The sequence below is a fragment of the Hibiscus syriacus genome, unplaced genomic scaffold, assembly GCF_006381635.1.
Source record: "Hibiscus syriacus cultivar Baekdansim isolate YM2019G1 unplaced genomic scaffold, ASM638163v2 tig00016637_pilon, whole genome shotgun sequence".
Lineage (NCBI taxonomy): Eukaryota > Viridiplantae > Streptophyta > Magnoliopsida > Malvales > Malvaceae > Hibiscus > Hibiscus syriacus.
In genome coordinates this window covers 607,114-630,392 of record NW_024062389.1, presented here as the reverse complement: position 1 = coordinate 630,392, position 23,279 = coordinate 607,114, and the positions used below count along the sequence as shown (strand labels likewise).

The 23,279-nt window shown below is 35.1% G+C and overlaps 1 protein-coding gene across 1 annotated transcript; it reads left to right on the top strand.

Annotated features, from left to right (window-relative positions):
- The first annotated feature begins 1,028 nt into the window (after positions 1–1,028).
- Positions 1,029–22,029, top strand: LOC120208584 (putative disease resistance protein RGA4). Its single transcript, XM_039207811.1, has 2 exons — positions 1,029–2,635; positions 20,954–22,029. Exons 1-2 carry the CDS (start codon positions 1,088–1,090, stop codon positions 22,007–22,009), a joined length of 2,604 nt encoding a protein of 867 aa, XP_039063742.1. The 5' UTR covers positions 1,029–1,087; the 3' UTR covers positions 22,010–22,029.
- The last annotated feature ends 1,250 nt before the right edge of the window (positions 22,030–23,279 follow it).

Sequence of the window (23,279 nt, the reverse complement as noted above, 5' to 3'; positions counted from 1 at the left end):
TGTTGCATTAATATAACTCTGAAACTTTTATTTTTTAAAAAAATCTTAAAAATATTATTATATTTTTAAAAAAATTATTTTCCCTAAAATTATATATATATAAAAACAAAATCCCTAACCTAACTTACCCATCCTTGTCGGCTGTCGTCGCATATAACTCTTAAAATAGGACTTTGAGTTCCATTGACGCAAAAGCAAAATAGGACTTTGAAAAACAATCACATATTCCCTCTGAGGGAAGTTTATGATTTTGATCCATTTATGTTGTTTTTCTTTGTATGGGTTTTAATTTGCTCACTACTGGCTCTCAGCTCAATAACTTAGATTTGAGAAATGGTTGATTCCTTTTCGTGAGTTCTGCCAGGTGATGTTTGGGAGATATTGCGCAACGGCTTTGATTCCATTATCATGGAATTACAATGAAATATAATTTCTTTTAAAGACGATTTGCAGGTGACCACGGTCGACAAAAAAATGGCAAGGATAGCGGTGGTGGCGACTATAACTGTAACGGGTAAAGGAGATGATAAGATTGGGGTTAGACACCCAAATTGATCAAGAAAAAATTTAGACATTTAAGCGAGGAAAGAAGTATAGTTTCAACTCTTATTATTATGTTAAGCTATAATAAGATGGAGAGATAAAAATAATAATAATTGTACTAAATTCATAATTGTCGGAGTTCTTTTACAAATGTTGCTCTCAACCTAGCGTTGGGGGCAACCTACTACCTTACTTCTCTCTTATCTCATTATATATGGGAATAGAGTCAATTAATTAATTAATTAATTATTATAAGGTAATATGTGTTCAAAAACAATTCTAAATCATTTGACATTGATCGTTCGTAAGGTTTAAATAAGAAAAACTTAAGAAATAACTATATTTATAATTATGTCTTAATAATGACACTATTATATTCTATGCATTGAAAGCAACACGTTCCACACAAACAATAAAAGTAAAAAAATTGTTCTACTAACCTAATCCCAAGCTCCACATAAAACCAACCATTGCAAAACCACAAGTTTGCTTTACATTTCTCTATCCATTTCCCTCAAATATTTCTCTTTTCCTTGTCTAAATCATGGCCGAATCCTTTGTATTTAACGTTGCAGAAAACGTCATTTCGAAACTATGCGATCTTGCTCGCCAAGAAATTAGCCTAGCTTGGGGCATTCGGGCGGACCTTGAAAAGCTTGAAAGCACGTTAACCACCATCAAAGCTGTGCTTTTAGATGCTGAAGAGAAACAGGTTCATCGGAATCAACTCCGGGTTTGGCTACAAAGGCTGAGGGACGCCTGTTACGACACAGAAGATGTATTGGATGAATTCGAGATTGAAGCATTGAGGAAGCAAGATCGGAAAGAGAGTAGGATCGGAGAGAAGGTAGGTTATTTCCTTTCAAGTTCAAACCCACTTGCTTTTCGATTTAATATGGCCCAAAAGATTAAAGAAGTACTACAGACCTTCCATGATCTTCCTGAGTTGAAAAACAACTTTCATCTCACAGAGATATATGATTGGTCAAGGCATGACCGGCGCTTCGACAGGGAGACCCACTCCTTCGTGCAAGCATCGGAGGTAATTGGCAGAGATGACGAGAAACAAAAAATTGTGAACATGTTAACGCAAGATGATCCAGCTGGTGAGGAAGACATACCGGTGCTTGCCATAGTTGGATTAGGAGGTCTGGGGAAAACGGCTCTTGCCAAACTGGTTTTCAATGACATTTGTGTGCATAATCACTTTGAGTTGAAACTCTGGGTGTGCGTTTCCGAAGATTTTGATCTGCAACTATTGGTGCTAAAATTCGTTAAATCCTTTAAAGCCGAAATGGGTGGTGATGGAGACCTTGGAAGCATGAACTTGCAACAATTGCAGATGGCATTGCGAGACTGCTTGAATGGTAAAAGGTATTTGCTTGTGTTAGATGATGTCTGGAATGAAGATAACAAAAAATGGGTGGAACTGAAACAGCTATTACCCGGAGGAGCTACCGGAAGCAAAATCATTGTTACCACTAGAAGCAATAAAGTAGCAAAGATCACAGGTACAGTCTCCCCACACAATTTGAAAGCTCTTCCTTACAACAAATCTTTATCTTTGTTTCTCAAATTTGCTTTCAAGAAAGGGGAAGAGAAACAACATCCAAACCTTGTGGAAATTGGCGAGGAAATTGTCAAGAAATGCAATGGAGTTCCACTGCTACTGAAGACATTGGGGAGTATGCTTTTCTCCAAAACTGCAGAGCGGGAGTGGGAACTTGTGAAAAATAGTGAGACTTGGAGATTAATGGAGAAAGATGATGAAATGGTTTATGTTCTGAAACTAAGTTATGATCAACTGTCTCCTAGGTTGAAGCAATGTTTTGCTTATTGCTCACTCTTCCCCAAGGATTATGAATTTATCGAGTTTGGGTTAATCTCATTTTGGATGGCTCATGGTCTGCTTGAATCATCGGATGAAAATGAAAATCCGTTTGATATTGGTAGGCAGTATTTGAACGAACTGTCGTCAAGATCTCTTTTTCAAGATTTTAGGGTGGCATTTCTTTATAGTGTATTCAAAATGCATGATCTTTTACATGATCTGGCCTTATTGGTAGCAAAGAACGAGTGTTGTTTGGTAAACATGAAGATACTCATTTTTTTCATTTAAATATTATTTATATTATTATTATTATTATTATATATTATTATATATATTATTATATATATTATTATTATTATTAAAAAATTTACAAGCCCAAATCCCAGGCCCAACCAGAATCGGCCCAGACCCAAAAGGAAACCCTAAACTAATTTAGGGTTTCAGCTAGGGTTTCTAAACCCTAGCACTACTGCTGCCGCCTCCTCCAGAAGTCCTCAGCCACCGCCGTTGGTTCCAGAAGGCCACACGTCCGTTGCCTACACTCCACCAATGCCACGAAGCCGCCCCGAAGAAGCCTCCAGAAGCTCTGCTGCCACAACCCCGACCGTCCACGTCGCCTCTATGGTGAGTCACCAGCATAGCTTTGGTGACTCACCGAACGTTTCATCCTTCAGACCGGTCCGACGAGAGCCACACTGAGGCTATAAAGCCTCAGTTCCCCTGCAAGCAAAAAAAAACCCAGCAAAAACAGAGAATAAAAAAAACAGAAAGCAACAACACAACAACAACAAAAAAAGAAAGAAGAGAAGCTTACCGAGGAAGCCACGACCGCCGGACCTCACCAAAACCTTCGAAAATCGAAGGTACTTTCTTAGATTTGCTCCAATCGGGAGCTATTTAGAAGAAAAGATCATCGGAACCGTCATTAGGACGTTCCGATCTATATTGTGGTGTAAAAATAGATTTTTCCGGCCACCGGATGCAGTGGCCGGCGGTGAGAATCACGGCGGCAGACGGCTTCCGCCCGGTGACTGGCTTCCCTCCGATGAGGGAAGCTAGAGAGAAGGGAGAGCTTTTTATTCTCTCTCAGTTAGAGAGAGAAATAAAAAAAAAAGAAATGAGAGCTGGCCCGAAGGGCCAGCCGGTTTCAGGCTTAAATAGCCCTTCCCGAACGACGTCGTTTCGGGGAGGGCTATTTGTGTAATTTTTAAAGGTTAAATCCCGTCCGCAGTCATCCTAACTTGTAAACATTCCATTTTAGTCACTAAATCAATTTATAATCCTTATAATTCGGTTCTTTAATTTTAATTTTATTTATTTTAGTCCTTTGTATTAAAATAATATATTTAGGGTAAATAACAGATTTAGTCCGTTAATTTTAATAATTAATATTTTAATTTGAATAGTATGTTTTAATTTATTTTAATCTAATATCCGAATTTTATATAATTTTATTTAGTCACTAAATTAATAAATAAGGAAAATAACATGTTTAATCCCTGAAATTTTAATTAATATTGAATTAGGTTTTTAATTTTAATTTAATTATAATTTAGTCACTAATTTTAAAAATTTTCATTTATTTTACTGCTTCTAAATATATAGTTCTAATTGTATTTTTATCATTTTAATTTTACTTGTTTATATAAATAAATATTATTTTTATTAATATTATATAGTCATATAAATATATATATATAATAAATAATAATTTATGTGTGTTTTTTACATAAATTATTTTTATCATATTTTAATATTTATTTATTTTTCAATATCGAAGAAAATGGCAGTCTTAATACAACTGGATGTCCTATTCTGGTATTTTAAAATTAAATATTATAAAAAAATTATAATTTTATTTAAATTATTATATTAATATTTATTAATATCGAAGAAAAGAGCTGTCTTAAGGCACCTAGAAGTCCTTTTCTGATATTTCTAAATAAATAAATATTTTATTTATAAATATATAAATTATTTTTTTCTTTTTTCTCATAATTATAATTTTGAAATAATAGGATTATAAATTAAATATATTTTGAATTTTTAAATTTCTAATAATAGAGACAATTTATAATTAAAAAGTACCAATTTTGGGCGTTGTAGGGGTGCTAATCCTTCCCTAAACGTAACCGACCACGAATCTCTTTTTATTATTAAAAAGAAAGAATTTTTGGTTATAAACGCAGATCAGTTCATCTTTTAACTGATGTTTTCTTAAAAACTCTGTTAAAAGATAATTTTTAGGTATTCGACCTACCTGACCCAAAAGGCCGATGGCGACTCCCAAATTATTTTCAAAACCATTTATTCACATCAATTTTCCCGTCAAGTAATAATTCGTGCCCGGACTAAAACCGGTTACGACAGCTTGGCGACTCCGCTGGGGATCTGGTCAAACTTTTAAAATCAATTATAAATTGTCTCTATTAATTATAAATTAAAATTTCATATATTTTATTTATAATTCTTTCTTTTCAAATTTTTTATATATTTATTATTTTCATAGTATTTATATATTTTCTTATTAATATTTCATTTTATTTGCAAGTATTTTATTTCATTATTTATTTTTCTGTCAGAGGTTTGAACATTTCTCCTCACACACAACACTTGCATTGCATAACATAAAGCTCTATAATTGAGTTTGTCCCTTTTAAGTGGGAGTGAAAGCGACGTCTTCGTGAGAATTTATTCTCCGTGTCAGACCTAGCAAGTAACTTTCGGGGTTCATATGCTCTATGTCTTCGTGATAATTTATTCTCCGTGTCAGGCATAGAGAAATGTATCCCCTCGAATTGAACTCGATCCACTTTAGTCTGTGATGGACTAGGATTGAGGGTTAGCAACCCAAGGGGGCACTAACAAGGACAATTCGGGTACCTTTATTCTTAGATCTGAAACCTTGCATATAATAAACCCTAGAAACTATTCCGATCGGAAGTCATGCCAAAATTTTATCCAAAATAAGTGTACACACAGGATAAATGAATGCTAACTTTCCTTTTAATTTATTTATTTATTTTCTTACTGATTAAATTACATGTAAATTTAAATTATTTAAATTATTATGAAAAAGCATGTTTAAATAAAGATATTTAGGTAGATATTATTATTAAATTTCTTTATTACATAAACTAATTCATTTCTTTTTGTGTGTTCTTTATTTCTTCTGTTTGCATAGCATCATACAGGATAAAAGGCATTGATCCTCGTGTTAATTATCTCATTGGAAAGCCTTCATCCATGGATAAAAAGTGTTCAAATCAAATAATTCTAAACTCAGAAGTAAGACAGTGGACTGAGGACTTACAAAGACAAGGAGGAGACAGCCTGCAAGATGATTATGTATCAGACTTGGCCAGTTATGCTCCAGTTTCGCTAAAAAGAAATGACATGCAAGATTTGCGAAGCATTTGGGAAAGTTGGGACTCAAACAAAAAGTTACAGTTTTATCAGACTTACGGAGACATCCCATATTTGCTCTATGTCGAAGTTGATGATGACTTACTTCGAGCCCTAATTCAATTCTGGAATCCAGGGTACAATTGCTTCACTCTCAATAAGGAGGACTTGGTCCCTACTATTGAAGAGTATACAACTTTGCTACATATAGAAGGGGCTTTGGAAAATCGAATTTATTCAAAGTCAATTAAAACTCAAACCTTTCGAGTTAAATTAGCAAAGATTGCCAGAGTACGAGAAGAATGGGTGGCATCCCGTACAAAACAAAAAGGCGAAAGCGAAGGCATTGCTTGGACCAACATTAAAGAACTTATTCAGAGTCATCTAGACACTAAAGTACGATTCGATCTATTTGCACTGGGTATGTATGGTGTGGTCATCTTCCCAAAAGTATTGGGATATGTTGAAGCTGCAGTAGTAGATTTGTTTGAGCAGTTACCAAAAAAGATTAATCCTGCTTCTGCAATTCTAGCAGAGACTTTCAGATTATTAAATGCTTGTAGAAAGCTAGGAGGTGGACGATTCTCAGGGTGTACCCAGTTGTTATATGTTTGGATCCGTAGCCATTTCTGGAGGACAAAAAAGGTTTCATACCGGCGCTTTAATACGGATTATTCACCATTAAAAGAATTTCTGGAGCAAGAATGGCCGAAAGAAATTAAGAAATATATGTGGATTAATGTCTTTCGAAATCTGCAAAGCAATGACATTGTTTGGCGAGCCCCGTGGCAAATCCAAAGAGAATTCTTTTACATATGTGGTGATTACAACTGGATAATGCTGCTCGGATTATGGGGAGAAATTGGATATGCACCACTTCTGGTCATAAGACAATATGAAGGTCGTCAATTTGTACCTGTCACCGCTGGATTACATTCATCTGAGTTCGCATTCCACAGCAAAAATTATAAAAGAAATATCATGGAAGCCGTTACAGCTTGGAAAACAACTTTTTGTATCCGAGCTAAAGCAGCAAAAGAAATGCTAACTCCTGATTATGAGGAATGGAGATCTGTCAGGAAAAATGAAAATATTCCTCTACCAGATCAAAAAGAGGATATCTCTATGGAAGATCGCATTAAGGTGGTTCCATCAGAGATTGAAATCCTGAGAGCTGAGTTTGAAGCAGAAAGAGAAGGCTGGTCGAAAGAATTAGAGCAAATGAGACAAGATAAAGCTATGTTGGGTGTTGACATTGACTTTCATTCATCACAATGTGCAATGTTGAGAGAAGATAAAGAAAAAGTTGATGATGAATTCAGAGCATTAAAGAAAAATTACCAGAAGTTATATAAATCCCGGAAAGCATCAGGACCAAGCCAATCAACAGTACAGATGACCAGAGAATTGAACATCGAGAAAAGACGAGTTGAAGATCTGAAAGGAAAGAATAGCCGTCTACTCAAAAGCCTTGAGAAAGGAAAGCAAAAAATAGAAGATTTTGAGGTTGACAGAAGAGAGCGAATTATAAAACACAAAGCTGAACACCGCGAAATCATGAATGAAATGCAAAGAGAAAGGGATCAAGCCAAAGATTTAGAAGAGATGAAAAATGACATCTTTGATAAATTTGAAGGTGAGAAAAATATCATGTTCAAGGGATTTGAATCTGAAATGAACCAGTTGATTGCCGAACTTGAAGTCAGAGGCCAAAAGATTGAAGAGTTCAATATTGAAAAAGAAAAATGGGAGTTGGAAAGAAAGAATTTCAACACCAAACTTGAGGTAGAGCAAGAAGTGGCTAGCAATTGGATGCAAAGATACAGAAACAAGAATGTTCAAATCCAAAAGATTAATCAAAGAACGCAAGAAACACGAACAAAACTTGAAGAAGATCTGGATCAGTCTAGAAACAAAAATGCAGAGTTTAATGCTTACATTTTGCAACTTGAAGAGTCGTTATTTCAAGAAAAGGTTCGTCTAGGACCTAATGGTCTCAAAGAAAGTAATGAGGAAAGTGCTTCACTGCGAAGACGCATTAGAGATCTTGAAAAAACTCTGTACAATTGCCAAGTCAGAATCACTGAGTTAGAGCAAACTCTTGAAGGAACTAATGAACAATGGCAAAAGTCAACTGATTTCTATGTTGAAAGAAGTGAAGAAAGAAGTAATATGGTGTTCGAGGCCATGGTACAAATGAGCGAAGTTTCTAGATATGTTGGGGAACTAGCTGTTGAAGCTAAAATAATTGAGCATCACGTTGATCCAGTTTCTAAGTTCGGAAAGAATGTGTCATGGCTAATGAAAGAAATTATAGAGCTTAATAGGAAAGCTACGCCTTATCTGTAGTTATGAACTATTATAAAGAAACTTTTGTATGCCGATGAAAGTTGTTCTATGACAGTTAACTTTTTTGGGATCAATACCTTTTTGCATACATGCATTTTGCATACATTCATTATTCATTTCATGATTTTCTTTATGGATTTTTTTTATTAAGATAAAATTCATTAATTAAAATTTGAAAAAATTTATAATAATATCAGAAGATTTTTCAATCGCAGTTATTCTGGCCAAAAGAGAAATACAACATCACTACGGTACTAGACAAGCTACTAAGAGAATTATGGAGGATAAAATACAACGTATTGAGGAACAGCATAATAAAGAACAAGCAGAAATGAGAATGAAGCTGGAAAAAATTGAAGCCAGTATTGCAAATTCACAAGACAGCATGATGCAGAAAATAGAAGACATGTTTAAAAGGCAGGCTATCATTGGAAAAATGCATGAAAATCATGTATCTTTCGACCAAGAACCTATGTATCCTTTAGGTTTTCCACCAGAACCAATTTATCACTCTGGTACTACACCTATACAAATCAATGCCCGCACATCAGCATTTCAAGAAGCCAAACCATATGAAAATCGACAAGTGGATCCTGCATCTTCAAGCAAAAATCCACTTATATCAGATGTGAAAATAGGGGATTTTAATACTGAGCATTTAATCCCAGATTTGAATGAGCTGAATGAAAAAGAAAAAGTAAATGAAGAATTGACCAGACAGATCAAGAGCTTAGAAGAACGAATGAAATCCGTGGAAATAACTGAATCATTCTATGGGTTTGACGCTAGTGAGTTGAATTTGGTTCCAGACTTAATTCTCCCCATCAAGTTCAAAGCTCCCGAATTTGATAGATATGACGGTACCACATGCCCTTCATCCCACATTACTATGTTTTGTCGCAGAATGGCAGGATATGTGAAAGACGAGAAATTGTTAATTCACTGCTTTCAAGATAGTTTGATAGGACCAGCTTTAAAATGGTATACTCAATTGACCAAAGCCAACATTAGATCCTGGAAAGATCTGGCTAAAGCATTCTTAGAGCAGTACCGCCACGTAACAGACATGGTCCCTGATAGATGGACTCTCCAAAATTTGGAGAAAAAGAATAACGAAACGTTCAGACAGTATGCTCAGAGATGGCGTGACACAGCAGCCCAAGTTCAACCACCTTTGTCAGAAAAAGAGGCCACAGTAATATTTGTCCATGCATTGAAAGCTCCTTATTTAAATCATCTAATGGGGAATGCAACCAGAAATTTTGCAGATTTGGTCATTTCTGGAGAACTCATTGAAAATGTCTTGAAAAGTGGCAAAATTGAATCAAATGAGGGGTCTAGTTCCAAAAGACCTATATACAGGAAAAAAGAGAATGAAATCAACAATGCAAACTCTTACAACAAGGATTCATCGAAAAGTGTTACAATAACCCAGCCAAGGGTTAAGAAAGAGGAAACAAACACTAATCGAGCAGAGTCCAGAGGATCTCGAAAGGAAAATGAAAGGTTGTCTTTTACACCTTTACCAGTACCATATGCTGAGATTTATGATTCGCTGTTAAAAGCAGATGTCATACGGCCTTATACTTTGGTTCCCATGCAACCACCATTCCCTCCATGGTATGATGTAAAGGCACACTGTGTTTACCATGAAGGAATTATGGGTCATTCTATTGAAAACTGTTTGGCATTCAAAAGGGTGGTTCAAAATTTGATCAACACTGGAAAGTTGGAATTCAATTCACCATCTACATCAAATCATCCATTGCCGAATCATGGAGATAAAAACGTGAATGCAATTCAGGAAGAGGACAGAAAGAAAGCAAAAACTAACATTTCTGAAATTAAATCTCCTTTTGTTTGGGTATTCCAATAACTCTCTTTAGCCGGTATAATTCCACAACAATTCAGGCCAAAGCATAATGAAGGCAAGAATTATTGTGAATATCATCAAGAGAAGGGGCATGAAATTTAACTGTCCTGAGTTTAGGGATTTGGTTCAAAAATTGATGAATAGCAGAGAGATAGAATTCTTTGAAGAAAAACCAGAAAAAGAAGAAGATGATGTTTGCTCATCAGAGGATTCTAAACCTAGTCAAAGAACAAATGATCCTGTGATCATTAATGTGAAATCATCTACGGTGATTCCTGCACCAATAAAGCCGAAAGTAGTTATCACCACTCCTCTACCATTTCCATACAAAGATACTCGCAGAGTACCTTGGAATTATACTACCAATGTTTCAATGGTAGGAGGATCTGTTTCTCTAGAAAAAACAGAAGAAAAAGTACAGAGTCTGGGTTCGACGTCTGAAGTAGTAAGTGAAGTCGGATTCTTTACAAGAAGTGGGAGATATTACTCTCCCGAAACATCCAATGCTTCAGAACAAGTGAAAACAAAAGGAAAAACCATGGTAATACCCCAAAAAGTATTTGATGATGAATCCCCTCCAGTATTCAATGAGCCTGTAACAGAAAAACAAGCTCAAGAATTTTTGAAATTCCTGAAACATAGTGAGTATAGTGTGGTTGAACAACTACACAAACAACAAGCGAGAATTTCTATTCTTGATCTATTGATGAATTCAGAAGCACATAGAAATGCTTTGATGAGAATGCTCAACCAAACATTTATCCCTGAAGATATATCCCTCAATAAACTTGACAGAATTGTGGGACATATAGCCGCTGACAATTACATAACGTTCACGGATGATGAAATACCTGAAGGCGGAATGGGGTCAGTAAAAGCTTTGAATATCACTACACATTGTCATAGTCATGTTTTGCCAGGAGTATTGATTGACAATGGATCTGCTCTCAACTTGATGCCTCTAGTCACACTTCAAAGAATGCCTGTGGATAAATCACACATGAAGAGCTATCAGAATGTAGTACGAGCCTTTGATGGTACTCAAAAAGAGGTGCTTGGGAAAATGGAAATACCGTTGTTAATTGGACCAGTCGTGTACAATATTGACTTTGTGGTGATGTACATCCACCCTACATATAATTTTTTATTAGGGAGGCCATGGATTCATTCAGCAGGAGCCGTTCCTTCTTCATTACATCAGAAATTGAAATTTGTTGTTGATGGACAACTAATATGCGTTGGAGCTGAAGAAGAAATCATTTCGTCTGTAACAAGTGATGTTCCATATATTGAAACCAATGATGATGCTCTCGAATGCTCTTTCCGAGCTCTTGAATTTGTCAATGCAACCTTTATTGCAGAAGGAAGCAAAATTCCATATCCCAGATTATCTGATTGTACCAAGATGACGGTACGACAAACTTTAGGCATCGGAGCTAAAGCTGGGAAAGGTTTAGGAAAGAATCTTCAAGGGATTTCAGTTCCTGTAAGTATAAAGATGAAGAAAGATCGTTTTGGGCTTAGATTTAAGCCCAATTTTCAGCAAAAGAACAAAGAGATGAAAAGAAGGTGTGAAGATAGAAAGGCAAGGTTGAAAGGGGAAGAAATCCTTTGGGAACACATGAAATTCCCACAATTGAAGACCACATTCAGATCAGGAGGAACAATTAATGTAGAACAACAGCTTGTTGAGGCCTTTAAAGAAGAAAAGTTGACGAAAGATCAAAGAATAGTTGAAGAAGCTATGAATGGATTATTTATCAACATGATCAGGAATGACAACAAGACTGGAAAATACTTGGATAGGATTCGCCCATGTTTTCCTGGAGAAACACTCAACAATTGGACCACTGAAGACCTTCCTATAGGTTTTAATATTAACACAGAGTAATATTCAGAACTAATCTTTATGTTTAGCTCAAAAGTATGAAAACTTTTTGTTATCTTGTAAAGGAAATTAGGTTGAATATAAGAAATTTTCTTCAAAATTTTTAGATGTCAATCATTCTTTACATTTTCTTACATTTTACATTTATTTATTTCATAAATTTACTATATTCTTTCAGAAATATGTCCGACTTAAATTTGCAGGTGTCACAACGTTAATAGCATGTTTATTCCTAAATTTAATCAAGAGATAAATTTAGAGCAGCCTATATGTCTGGAAGAAATCAATGGGTATGAGGATGAACTGGAATGTGATGTTCCTACTGAATTATTAAGACTGGTAGAAAAAGAAGATAAACAAATTCTACCTCACAAAGAAGAGATTGAAACTGTAAATCTGGGAACAGATGAAGAAATGAAAGAGGTGAAAATTGGTACTACTCTGACAATCCAGATAAAACAAGAATTGATAAATCTTCTTCAAGAATTCAAAGATATCTTCGCCTGGTCTTATCAAGATATGCCTGGTTTGAGTACAGATATAGTGATGCACAAGCTTCCAATCAATCCAGAATATAAACCGGTCCAACAAAAGCTCAGGCGAATGAGGCCAGAAATGTTGTTACAGATCAAAGAGGAAGTAATGAAACAGATTAATGCAGGTTTCCTACAGGCAGCCAAATACCCAGAATGGGTAGCCAACATTGTTCCCGTACCGAAGAAAAATGGGAAAGTTCAAATGTGTGTGGATTACAGAGATCTTAACAAAGCTAGTCCAAAAGATAGCTTTCCATTACCCCACATAGACACCTTGGTAGACAATACTGCAGGAAACGCATGGTTTTCATTTATGGATGGCTTTTCAGGATATAATCAGATAAAAATGAATCATGAAGACATGGAAAAAACAACATTTGTAACCATGTGGGGCACATTCTGCTATAAAGTGATGCCATTTGGATTGAAAAATACAGGGGCAACGTATCAAAGAGCCATGGTAACTTTGTTTCATGACATGATGCACAAAGAGATTGAAGTATATGTAGATGACATGATTGCCAAATCCCGAACTGAAGAAGAACATATTCAAAATCTGAGAAAGCTTTTCCAGAGATTGAGGAAGTATCAATTAAAGCTCAACCCCGCTAAATGCACTTTTGGGGTAACTTCCGGGAAACTTTTGGGATTTGTGGTCAGCAAAAAAGGAATCGAGATTGATCCAGATAAAGTAAAAGTAATTCAAGATCTTCCACCACCCAATACAAAAAAAGAAGTTCGAGGTTTTTGGGGAAGATTAAATTATATATCTCGGTTCATTTCTCAATTAACTGACAAATGTGATCCAGTGTTCAAATTACTTCGAAAGAACAATCCTGAAGTCTGGAATGATGAATGTCAAGAAACTTTGGATATTATTAAGAAATATTTATCCAATGCCCCCATTTAGTATCACCAATGCCTGATAGACCGTTAATTCTCTACTTGACGGTCTTTGAAAATTCGATGGGATGTGTACTAGGACAGCATGATGAATCTGGAAGAAAAGAAAAAGCTATTTATTATCTGAGCAAGAAATTTACTGATTGTGAAATTCGATATCCACCAATAGAAAAATTATATTGTGCCTTGGTGTGGGCTACTCGAAGACTCAGACAATATATGTTATATCATACTACTTGGTTGATATCCAAACTTGATCCTTTGAAATTCTTAATGGAATCACCAGCTTTGACAGGCAGAATGGCTAGATGGCAAATGTTATTATCTGATTTTGATATTGTATATGTCAACCAAAAAGCGATAAAAGAAAGTGTCATAGCTGATTTTCTGGCCAGTCATGTATCAAATGATTATCAGCCTTTGAATTTCAATTTTCCCGATGAAGATTTGTTGTGCATATACATGAATGAAGAAGTCAGAACAAATGATGCATCTGCATCTTGGAAGCTTTACTTTGACGGAGCATCCAACGCCTTGGGACGAGGAATCGGGGCAGTGTTAATTTCTCCAGAAAATATTTATTATCCCTTTACAAGTAGACTGGAGTTCTTTTGCACCAATAACATGGTGGAATACGAAGCTTGTGTCATGGGATTGAAAGCAGCTATAGAAAGAAAAATCAAATGTCTCAAAATATATGGAGATTCATCATTAGTGGTGTATCAATTGCGAGGAGAATGGGAAACAAAAGATCCCAAATTGTTGGAATACTGAAATTTTACCCTCGACTTAGTGAAAGAATTTGAGAGAGTCACCTTCAATTATCTTCCTCGAGAAGAAAATCAAATGGCAGATGCTTTGGCTACATTAGCTGTTATGTTTCAGGCAACTAAGAAAGTTGATATGATGCCAATCAAAATGCAAGTATATGAAATTCCTGCACATTGTTATAGTGTGGAAGAAGAGGTAGATGGTAAACCATGGTATTATGATATCCTGCAATATATCAAAAATCAAAGTTATCCACAAAATGCATCTTAAATTGATAAAATAACCTTGAGAAGAATGGCTGCTGGATATTTTCTTGATGGAGAGATTATGTATAGAAGAAGCAATGATCAAATGCTATTGAGATGTTTAAATACCAGCGAAGCCAGAAGCATCATTGAAGAAGTACACAGTGGAATATGTGGAACACATGCAAATGGTCTTTCCATGGCCAGAAAAATAATGAGATATGGATATTATTGGGCTACCATGCACACAGATTGCATTGATTATGCAAGGAAATGTCATAAATGCCAGATATATGCAGACAAGATTCATGTACCCCCATCTCCTTTACATGTAATGACAGCGCCCTGGCCGTTTTCTATGTGGGGAATAGATGTCATTGGTGCAATCACACCAAAAGCATCGAATGGACATTGTTTCATCCTTGTGGCAATTGATTATTTTACCAAATGGGTTAAAGCTGCTTTATATGCCAATATTAAGAGGTCCACAGTCTGTAAATTCATAAAGAAAGAGATAGTTTGTCGGTATGGCCTACCAGAAAGGATCATTACAGATAATGCTCTGAACCTGAACAACAAAATGATGACCGAACTTTGTGCACAGTTTAAGATCAAACATGCAAACTCAGTGGCATATCGTCCAAAGATGAATGGGGCAGTTGAGGCAGCAAATAAGAACATCAAGAGAATCATTACAAAGACCACTGAAACTTACAAAGATTGGCACGAGAAGTTACCTTTTGCTTTATATGCATACCGAACTACTGTTCGAACATCTACTGGGGCAACACCTTTTTCTTTAGTCTACGGGATGGAAGCAGTCTTACCAATTGAAGTTGAGATTCCATCACTTCGAATGCTGAGAGAAACAAAATTAGATGAATCCGAATGGACCCAAGCTAGATTTGATAAATTGAACCTTATTGAAGAGAAAAGATTGAAAGCTATTTGCCATGGACAGATGTATCAGAAATGGATGATGAAGTCTCATGACAAGAAAGTACATCCAAGAGAATTCCAAGAGGGTGATATAGTACTAAAAAAGATCTTGCCTATACATAAAGATTTCCGTGGGAAATGGATGCCTAATTGGGAAGGGCCATACGTTGTGAAAAAGGCCTTTTCTGGAGGAGCATTGATCTTGGCAGAAATGGATGGAAAAAGTCTGAGAAATCCAATAAACTCGGATTCTGTCAAGAAATATTATGCTTAAAAAAAAGAGAAAAAAGAAAAAAGGGGGGTCAAGATGAAAACCCGCAAAGGGCATCTTGTAACCAAATGAAGGATTTGAGTTGAAAACCTGAATGGGCGGCTCAAATGCATATTGATATTAGGCATCTGGAAATTGAAGGAAGGATTTGAGTTGAAAACCTGAATGGGCGACTCAAATGCATATTGATATTAGGCATCTGGCGATTGAACCCTCTTAAGATTTTGACAGTTTGGGAGAAACTTCACATCTACAAGCATTTTGACAACGTTTGAGATCTTTCAGACAATAGCTTACATCATTACTCTAAATTGTGTCAATTTGATTAATTTAGAAATACTTATGCTAATAATTTGTTGAGTCATTTGAATTTTTATCAATCTTATGCTTGCCATAACTTTGAATACAATTCTATCTATTTGAGATTCAATTTATTTTTGAAAATTCAATTTATTCTTCTATGAATTAACATAATTTTGAAATAAGTTAAAGATTTCTGAATATCACTTTATGTTAATACTTTTAAAGGCATGGAATACAAAGTAAGCAAATCATCATCATAAAGCCATGAACAAGTCATTATCTGCACTCTGGTTATATAGGGTAACATTAGTTACAGTATTCCAAAAGTTGAAGATGACAAGTTTTACTGTCAACTAAACTGTTCCATGATTCAAAAAGAATGGGATATATTGGAGCAGCAGAAGAGACAGTTTGTTGTAGCAATCATTGCAAGTAAATGCACCAACAAAAATCTTCAAGCCCATGAATGATGTTTTTTCTTCCAATAAGGTTGTTACGCTGGATGCCACCGACCACAAGATCAAGACCGTTAAAACTACTCATCAATTGTTCCAACCGATCATTATTCAGTTCTTGCACATCTATTTTCAAAAGTATGCCAAGACAGTAAAAGGCAACCTCTGCATCATTGATCCCAGAGAAAAGAGACAGGACATTGATACCACCATGGAACATGTTTCTATACAGATCCTTGTATATGGTTTTTAGGGAAACCTAGAAGTATTTCCACTTCATCAGATTCAAGTAGAACAAGTGCTCATAGCATCTTCTGGAAGTGTTCTTTGAGTTATCTGATCTGGTTTGATATGAACCACAAAAACCAATCATTGAATTTGGAAGATGAATGTGCTCATAGCATCTTCTGGAAGTGTTCTTTGATTTATCTGATCTGGTTTGGTATGAACCACAAAAACCAATCATTGAATTTGGAAGATGAATGTGCTCATATCATCTTCTGGAAATGTTCTTTGAGTTATCTTATATGGTTTGATATGAACCGAAAAACCAATCATTGAATTTGGAAGATGAATGTGCTCATAGCATCTTCTGGAAGTGTTCTTTGACTTATCTGATCTGGTTTGGTATGAACCACAAAAACCAATCATTGAATTTAGAAGATGAATGTGCTCATAGCATCTTCTGGAAGTGTTCTTTGAGTTATCTGATCTGGTTTGGTATGAACCACAAAAACCAATCATTGAATTTGGAAGATGAATGTGCTCATAGCATCTTCTGGAAGTGTTCTTTGAGTTATTTGATCTGGTTTGGTATGAACCCCGAAAAACCAATCATTGAATTTGGAAGATGAATGTGCTCATAGCATCTTCTGGAAGTGTTCTTTGAGTTATCTGATCTGGTTTAATATAAAACCCAGAACCAATCATTGGAATTAAAAGATGAATTGCATGATCGTCTTCATTAAGAAGCTTCTTTTCAAGCTTCTTCTGTTTATTCCTTTCCTAAAAATCATAGCCCAAGTTTTGCTTTTTCTTGTAATTGGGATCATTGCATAATGGCTTCCCATTTTTTACCGGAAGAAATGTGTCAACAGCCTTAGCCATTTGAGCAGCACATATAAAATCTGTCAATTCTGCAATTGATGAATCTGGACCACATCTCTCCATGGCTATTGAAGCTTCAACCTCTGAGAATCCCATTTTTGTCAAGTATAACAGTTTATTCTCCTCATCAGAATTAGAATTCAAGATTTCTCGGTATTAAAAGAACTATCGATATCTGTGAAATCATCTTGAAAGATCACTTCATAATCAGATGAGTTGTTATCAGAATTAACATGTTGCATGAATGCAAGCTTTTCAAGAGCTTATACTATTGAGTTTTATTCTCAAGAGGTTTTGTGACATTATATCTACATCTACATTTGTCAAAGATGATAGATTCTCTGATTTGAAGAAGAAAGATCTATTGGGTTTCTACAACTGAAGAAATACTCAGTTCACCAATCTGAAATCAAATAACTTAACATTCATGCATCATATTTAGGTGTTTGCAAAAATAGGTGCATTTTCATTCATTTTCATCCATGTTGAATTTTTAACAGGAATTTCAAAGATTTTAGCAAAGATTTAAATCCATCATTCAATGGATCAGCATTGCTAGGTCGAGTTCATAATGAGAAGAACTCATCTGAAGAAGGAAGAGGAAGTTCGTAATGAGAAGAATTCGTCATCTGAAGAAGAATAAATTCATAATGAGAAGAATTTGTTCAACTTTTTGTTCAAAACCATCACTCGATGGAACAAACTTTCCAGAGGAAGTTCGTAATGAGAAGAATTCATCTGAAGAAGGAAGAAGAAATTCATAATGAGAAGAATTTGTTCAACCTTTTGCTCAAATCCATCATTTGATGGATCAGCTTTTCCAGAGAAAGTTCATAATGAGAAGAACTCATCTGAAGAAGGAAGAAGAAGTTCATAATAAGAAGAATTTGTTCAACCTTTTGTTTAAATTCATCATTTGATGGATTAACATTGCCAGGTAGAGTTCATAATGAGAAGAACTCGTAATCTGAAGAAGAAGAAGAAATTCATAATGAGAAGAATTTGTTCAACCTTTTGCTCAAATCCATCACTTGATGGAGCAGCTTTTCCAGAGAAGTTCATAATGAGAAGAACTCATCTGAAGAAAAAGTTCACAATGAGAATATCTTATTCAACCTTTTGCATAATTCTATCACAGAAACAGATAGATTAGCATCAACCTTTCCAGAGAAAGTTCATAATGAAGAACTCATCTGAAGGAGAAAGAAGAAGTTCATAATGAGAAGAGCTTATTCAATCTTTTGAATGACTCTATCACAGAAGGAAATAGGTCAACATCATCCCCAGTGGAAAAGTTCATAATGAGAAGAACTAATCCCAAAGAAGAATTAGATCAACATCTCCATCATAATCAAGTAAAGTCAAATGAAAAAAAAACTTATTATCTTTTCGTCTTTGCTATATTCTTATTAACACAAGAATAAACAAAGAGGGGCAGCTGAAGATACTCATTTTTTTCATTTAAATATTATTTATATTATTATTATTATTATTATTATATATATTATTATTATTATTATTAAAAAATTTACAAGCCCAAATCCCAAGCCCAACCAGAATCGGCCCAGACCCAAAAGGAAACCCTAAACCAATTTAGGGTTTTAGCTAGGGTTTCTAAACCCTAGCACTACTGCTGCCGCCGCCTCCAGAAGTCCTCAGCCACCGCCGTTGGTTCCAGAAGGCCACACGTCCGTTGCCTACACTCCACCAATGCCACGAAGCCGCCCCGAAGAAGCCTCCAGAAGCTCTGCTGCCACAACCCCGACTGTCCACGTCGCCTCTATGGTGAGTCACCAGCATAGCTTTGGTGACTCACCGAACGTTTCATCCTTCAGACCGGTCCGACGAGAGCCACACTGAGGCTATAAAGCCTCAGTTCCCCTGCAAGCAAAAAAAAAACCCCAGCAAAAACAGAGAACAAAAAAAACAGAAAGCAACAACACAACAACAACAAAAAAAAAGAGAAGCTTACCGAGGAAGCCACGACCGCCGAACCTCACCAAAACCTTCGAAAATCGAAGGTACTTTCTTAGATTTGCTCCAATCGGGAGCTAATTAGAAGAAAAGATCACTGGAACCGTCATTAGGACGGTCCGATCTATATTGTGGTGTAAAAATAGATTTTTCCGACCACCGGATGCGGTGGCCGGCGGTGAGAATCACGACGGCAGACGACTGCCGCCCGGTGACCGGCTTCCCTCCGATGAGGGAAGCTAGAGAGAAGGGAGAGCTTTTTATTCTCTCTCAGTTAGAGAGAGAAATAAAAAAAATAAATGAGAGATGGCCCGAAGGGCCAGCCGGTTTCGGGCTTAAATAGCCCTTCCCAAACGACGTCGTTTCGGGGAGGGCTATTTGTTTAATTTTTAAAGGTTAAATCCCGTCCGCAGTCATCCTAACTTGTAAACATTCCATTTTAGTCACTAAATCAATTTATAATCCTTTTAATTCGGTTCTTTAATTTTAATTTTATTTATTTTAGTCCTTTGTATTAAAATAATATATTTAGGGTAAATAACAGATTTAGTCCGTTAATTTTAATAATTAATATTTTAATCTGAATAGTATGTTTTAATTTATTTTAATCTAATATCCGAATTTTATATAATTTTATTTTAGTCACTAAATTAATAAATAAGGAAAATAACATGTTTAATCCCTAAAATTTTAATTAATATTGAATTAGGTTTTTAATTTTAATTTAATTATAATTTAGTCACTAATTTTAAAAATTTTCATTTATTTTACTGCTTTTAAATATATAGTTCTAATTGTATTTTTATCGTTTTAATTTTACTTGTTTATATAAATAAATATTATTTTTATTAATATTATATAGTCATATAAATATATATATATAATAAATAATAATTTATGTGTTTTTTTACATAAATTATTTTTATCATATTTTAATATTTATTTATTTATTTTTCAATATCGAAGAAAAGGGCAGTCTTAATACAACTGGATGTCCTATTCTGGTATTTTAAAATTAAATATTATAAAAAAATTATAATTTTATTTAAATTATTATATTAATATTTATTAATATCGAAGAAAAGAGCTGTCTTAAGGCACCTAGAAGTCCTTTTCTGATATTTCTAAATAAATAAATATTTTATTTATAAATATATAAATTATTTTTTTTCTTTTTTCTCATAATTATAATTTTGAAATAATAGGATTATAAATTAAATATATTTTGAATTTTTAAATTTCTAATAATAGAGACAATTTATAATTAAAAAGTACCAATTTTGGGCGTTGTAGGGGTGCTAATCCTTCCCTAAACGTAACCGACCACGAATCCCTTTTTATTATTAAAAAGAAAGAATTTTTGGTTATAAACGCAGATCAATTCATCTTTTAACTGATGTTTTCTTAAAAACTCTGTTAAAAGATAATTTTTAGGTATTCGACCTACCTGACCCAAAAGGCCGATGGCGACTCCCAAATTATTTTCAAAACCATTTATTCACATCAATTTTCCCGTCAAGTAATAATTCGTGCCCGGACTAAAACCAGTTACGACAAAACACTTTCAAGCAAAAGATTGCCCCAAGTATCCGGCATGTGTGCCTCATAAACTCCGATTCCTCCAACGAAAGTGCTTCCGATTTCCTTGGTAAATTAGGACATGTGCGTACACTAAGGTTTACAAATATGGGAAAGACTGCAACCAGCAAATCCTTGGATGAAAATTGTCTCAGTAGGTTCCAACGTTTGAGGGTGCTTGATCTTTTTGGGTCTGCATTCGAGGTGTTGCCCAACTGGATTGGTAATTTGAAGCATTTAAGGTATCTCAACCTTTGTGACTGTCACCACATCAAGAAACTCCCCAACTCCATTTGCGAGTTGCAGAATCTGCTCAGTCTTGGTTTTGCTGGTTGTGATCAAATTGAAGAGCTACCTAAGGATATGAGGAAGATGACCCGTCTCATATTCTTATCATTAACTACAAAACAACGAGACCTTAATGGTCATGGATTAGAACACTTGAAATCTCTTCAATTCTTGATCATATGGGGCTGTGATAATCTGGAATATTTGTTTGAAGGGATTCAAAACCTCACATCTCTTCATACATTGGGTGTTGCCAGTTGCAAGAACTTGGTATCACTTCCACATGGTTTGAATAATCTTACTGCATTACAAACTCTAGTCATTGAGATTTGTGAGAAGCTTGTTTTGAGTGAGCTGCAGGGATTCAAAGAGAAAGAAGATGATGATCATCAAGGTTTCAGCCTTCAATCATTGGAAACTACATATTTACCAAAGCTGGAGGCTCTACCCCATTGGCTTCTACGGCGATCTGCCAACACTTTTAAGAATCTGATAATTAAAGACTGTGAGAATCTCACAGCTTCACCGGAGTGGCACGATCTCACATCATTTGAAAAAGTTGAGATCGCACGTTGCCGACGATTATCAAGTCTGCCAGAAACCATGCAGCTCCTCAAACGATTGCATATTGAAGGTTGTCCTGTTTTAAGTGAAAGATGCAAACAAGAAGTTGGAGTGGATTGGCCCAAGATTGCTCATGCTTCTCTTATAAGTTTGGATGGCAATGTAATTTCAGTTGAGGATGATTGAAGAGCCCCTTATTCTCTGTAGGAAGAAATGAGCTTGAACAGCCTGTTGAGTCTGCTGGCAGGATTGATCTTGATGAAGATGATGATCCCGCGGAGACCATGGAAGAAGAGGTGAGTACGAAGAAGAAGAGGAAAAAGAAGAAGAAGATTAGGATGTTGAAAATCAATGGGGAACTAGACGAGGATGAAAATAGGACACATGTTGAGCTTTTTGATCGTCCTCGTCGTGATTCAGAATTATATATCCGATGCATTCCGCATTATGTTTCTCATGAGGATTTGAAATTTTGTATTGTTATTTTTCTGCTTACGATTTTCTGACGAATGAAATTTTATATTTGTCGTCTCTAATATTTCTCACGACGCATTCCACATATATATATATATATATATATATATATATATATATATATATATATATATATATATATATATGATAAGTTACATATTTAGTCACTCATCTATTCATATGGTTTTGTCTTGGTCACCAAATTATTTTTTTTAAATTATATCAATATTACGATTTGATTCCATTTTGGTCACCTACCGCTAAAAAATAAATAGTGTTGTTGATATGAATTTTTTTCAACGATGACGTGACATTCTCTTATGGCGATAATTCAACATCATCGTTCATTTTTAACGACTGGTAATCAAAATAGAACTAAAACGTAATATTAGATATAATTTTAAAAGAAAATATGATTGAACGACTAAAACAAAATTGTAGAAATAGATAAGTTTACACACACATATATATATATATATGCGTGTGTATGTAATTGTTGATGGAAAGAATGAGGTTGTAACCTTCCAGACCGATGAGGATAGCCCGATCCGATCCGGGGTGTCACATTAGGTCCACCGGAGAGACCCATTGTAAAAATGGCGGAAAATTTAAAACTTTTATTAAAATATGTAACTTATAAAATGATTTATCAATATGCAGAAATAAAACAGATTTCCAGACTCGTATATAAATCAAAATACAATTACATGCCCCTTAAACACATGTACTATACTCTGTAAGCAACACCGAAAAACTCCCTTACTGATGTTGATAGTGATACTGGTACAATTCTTTAAACCTGCAATGATGAGTAATAGAGTGAGCTTCGAAAAGCTCAGTAATACAGAACTACCAGATGATGCTACATGACATGCAGATAATTGAAAAACCATAATTTCCTTATTGAATCATACGTATACCAGTGGGCGGAATAATTTGGGGTTCCCTTAGAAGTTCATCGAGTAGAAGCCATGAATCTCAG

What these genes read in the sequence shown, in the direction of transcription:
- LOC120208584 (XM_039207811.1), top strand. Translation starts at nt 1,088, where the DNA reads ATGGCCGAATCCTTTGTATTTAACGTTGCAGAAAACGTCATTTCGAAA. An exon ending in ACGAGTGTTGTTTGGTAAAC is followed by an intron (nt 2,636 to 20,953) that starts ATGAAGATACTC and finishes TTACGACAAAAC; the next exon opens with ACTTTCAAGCAAAAGATTGC.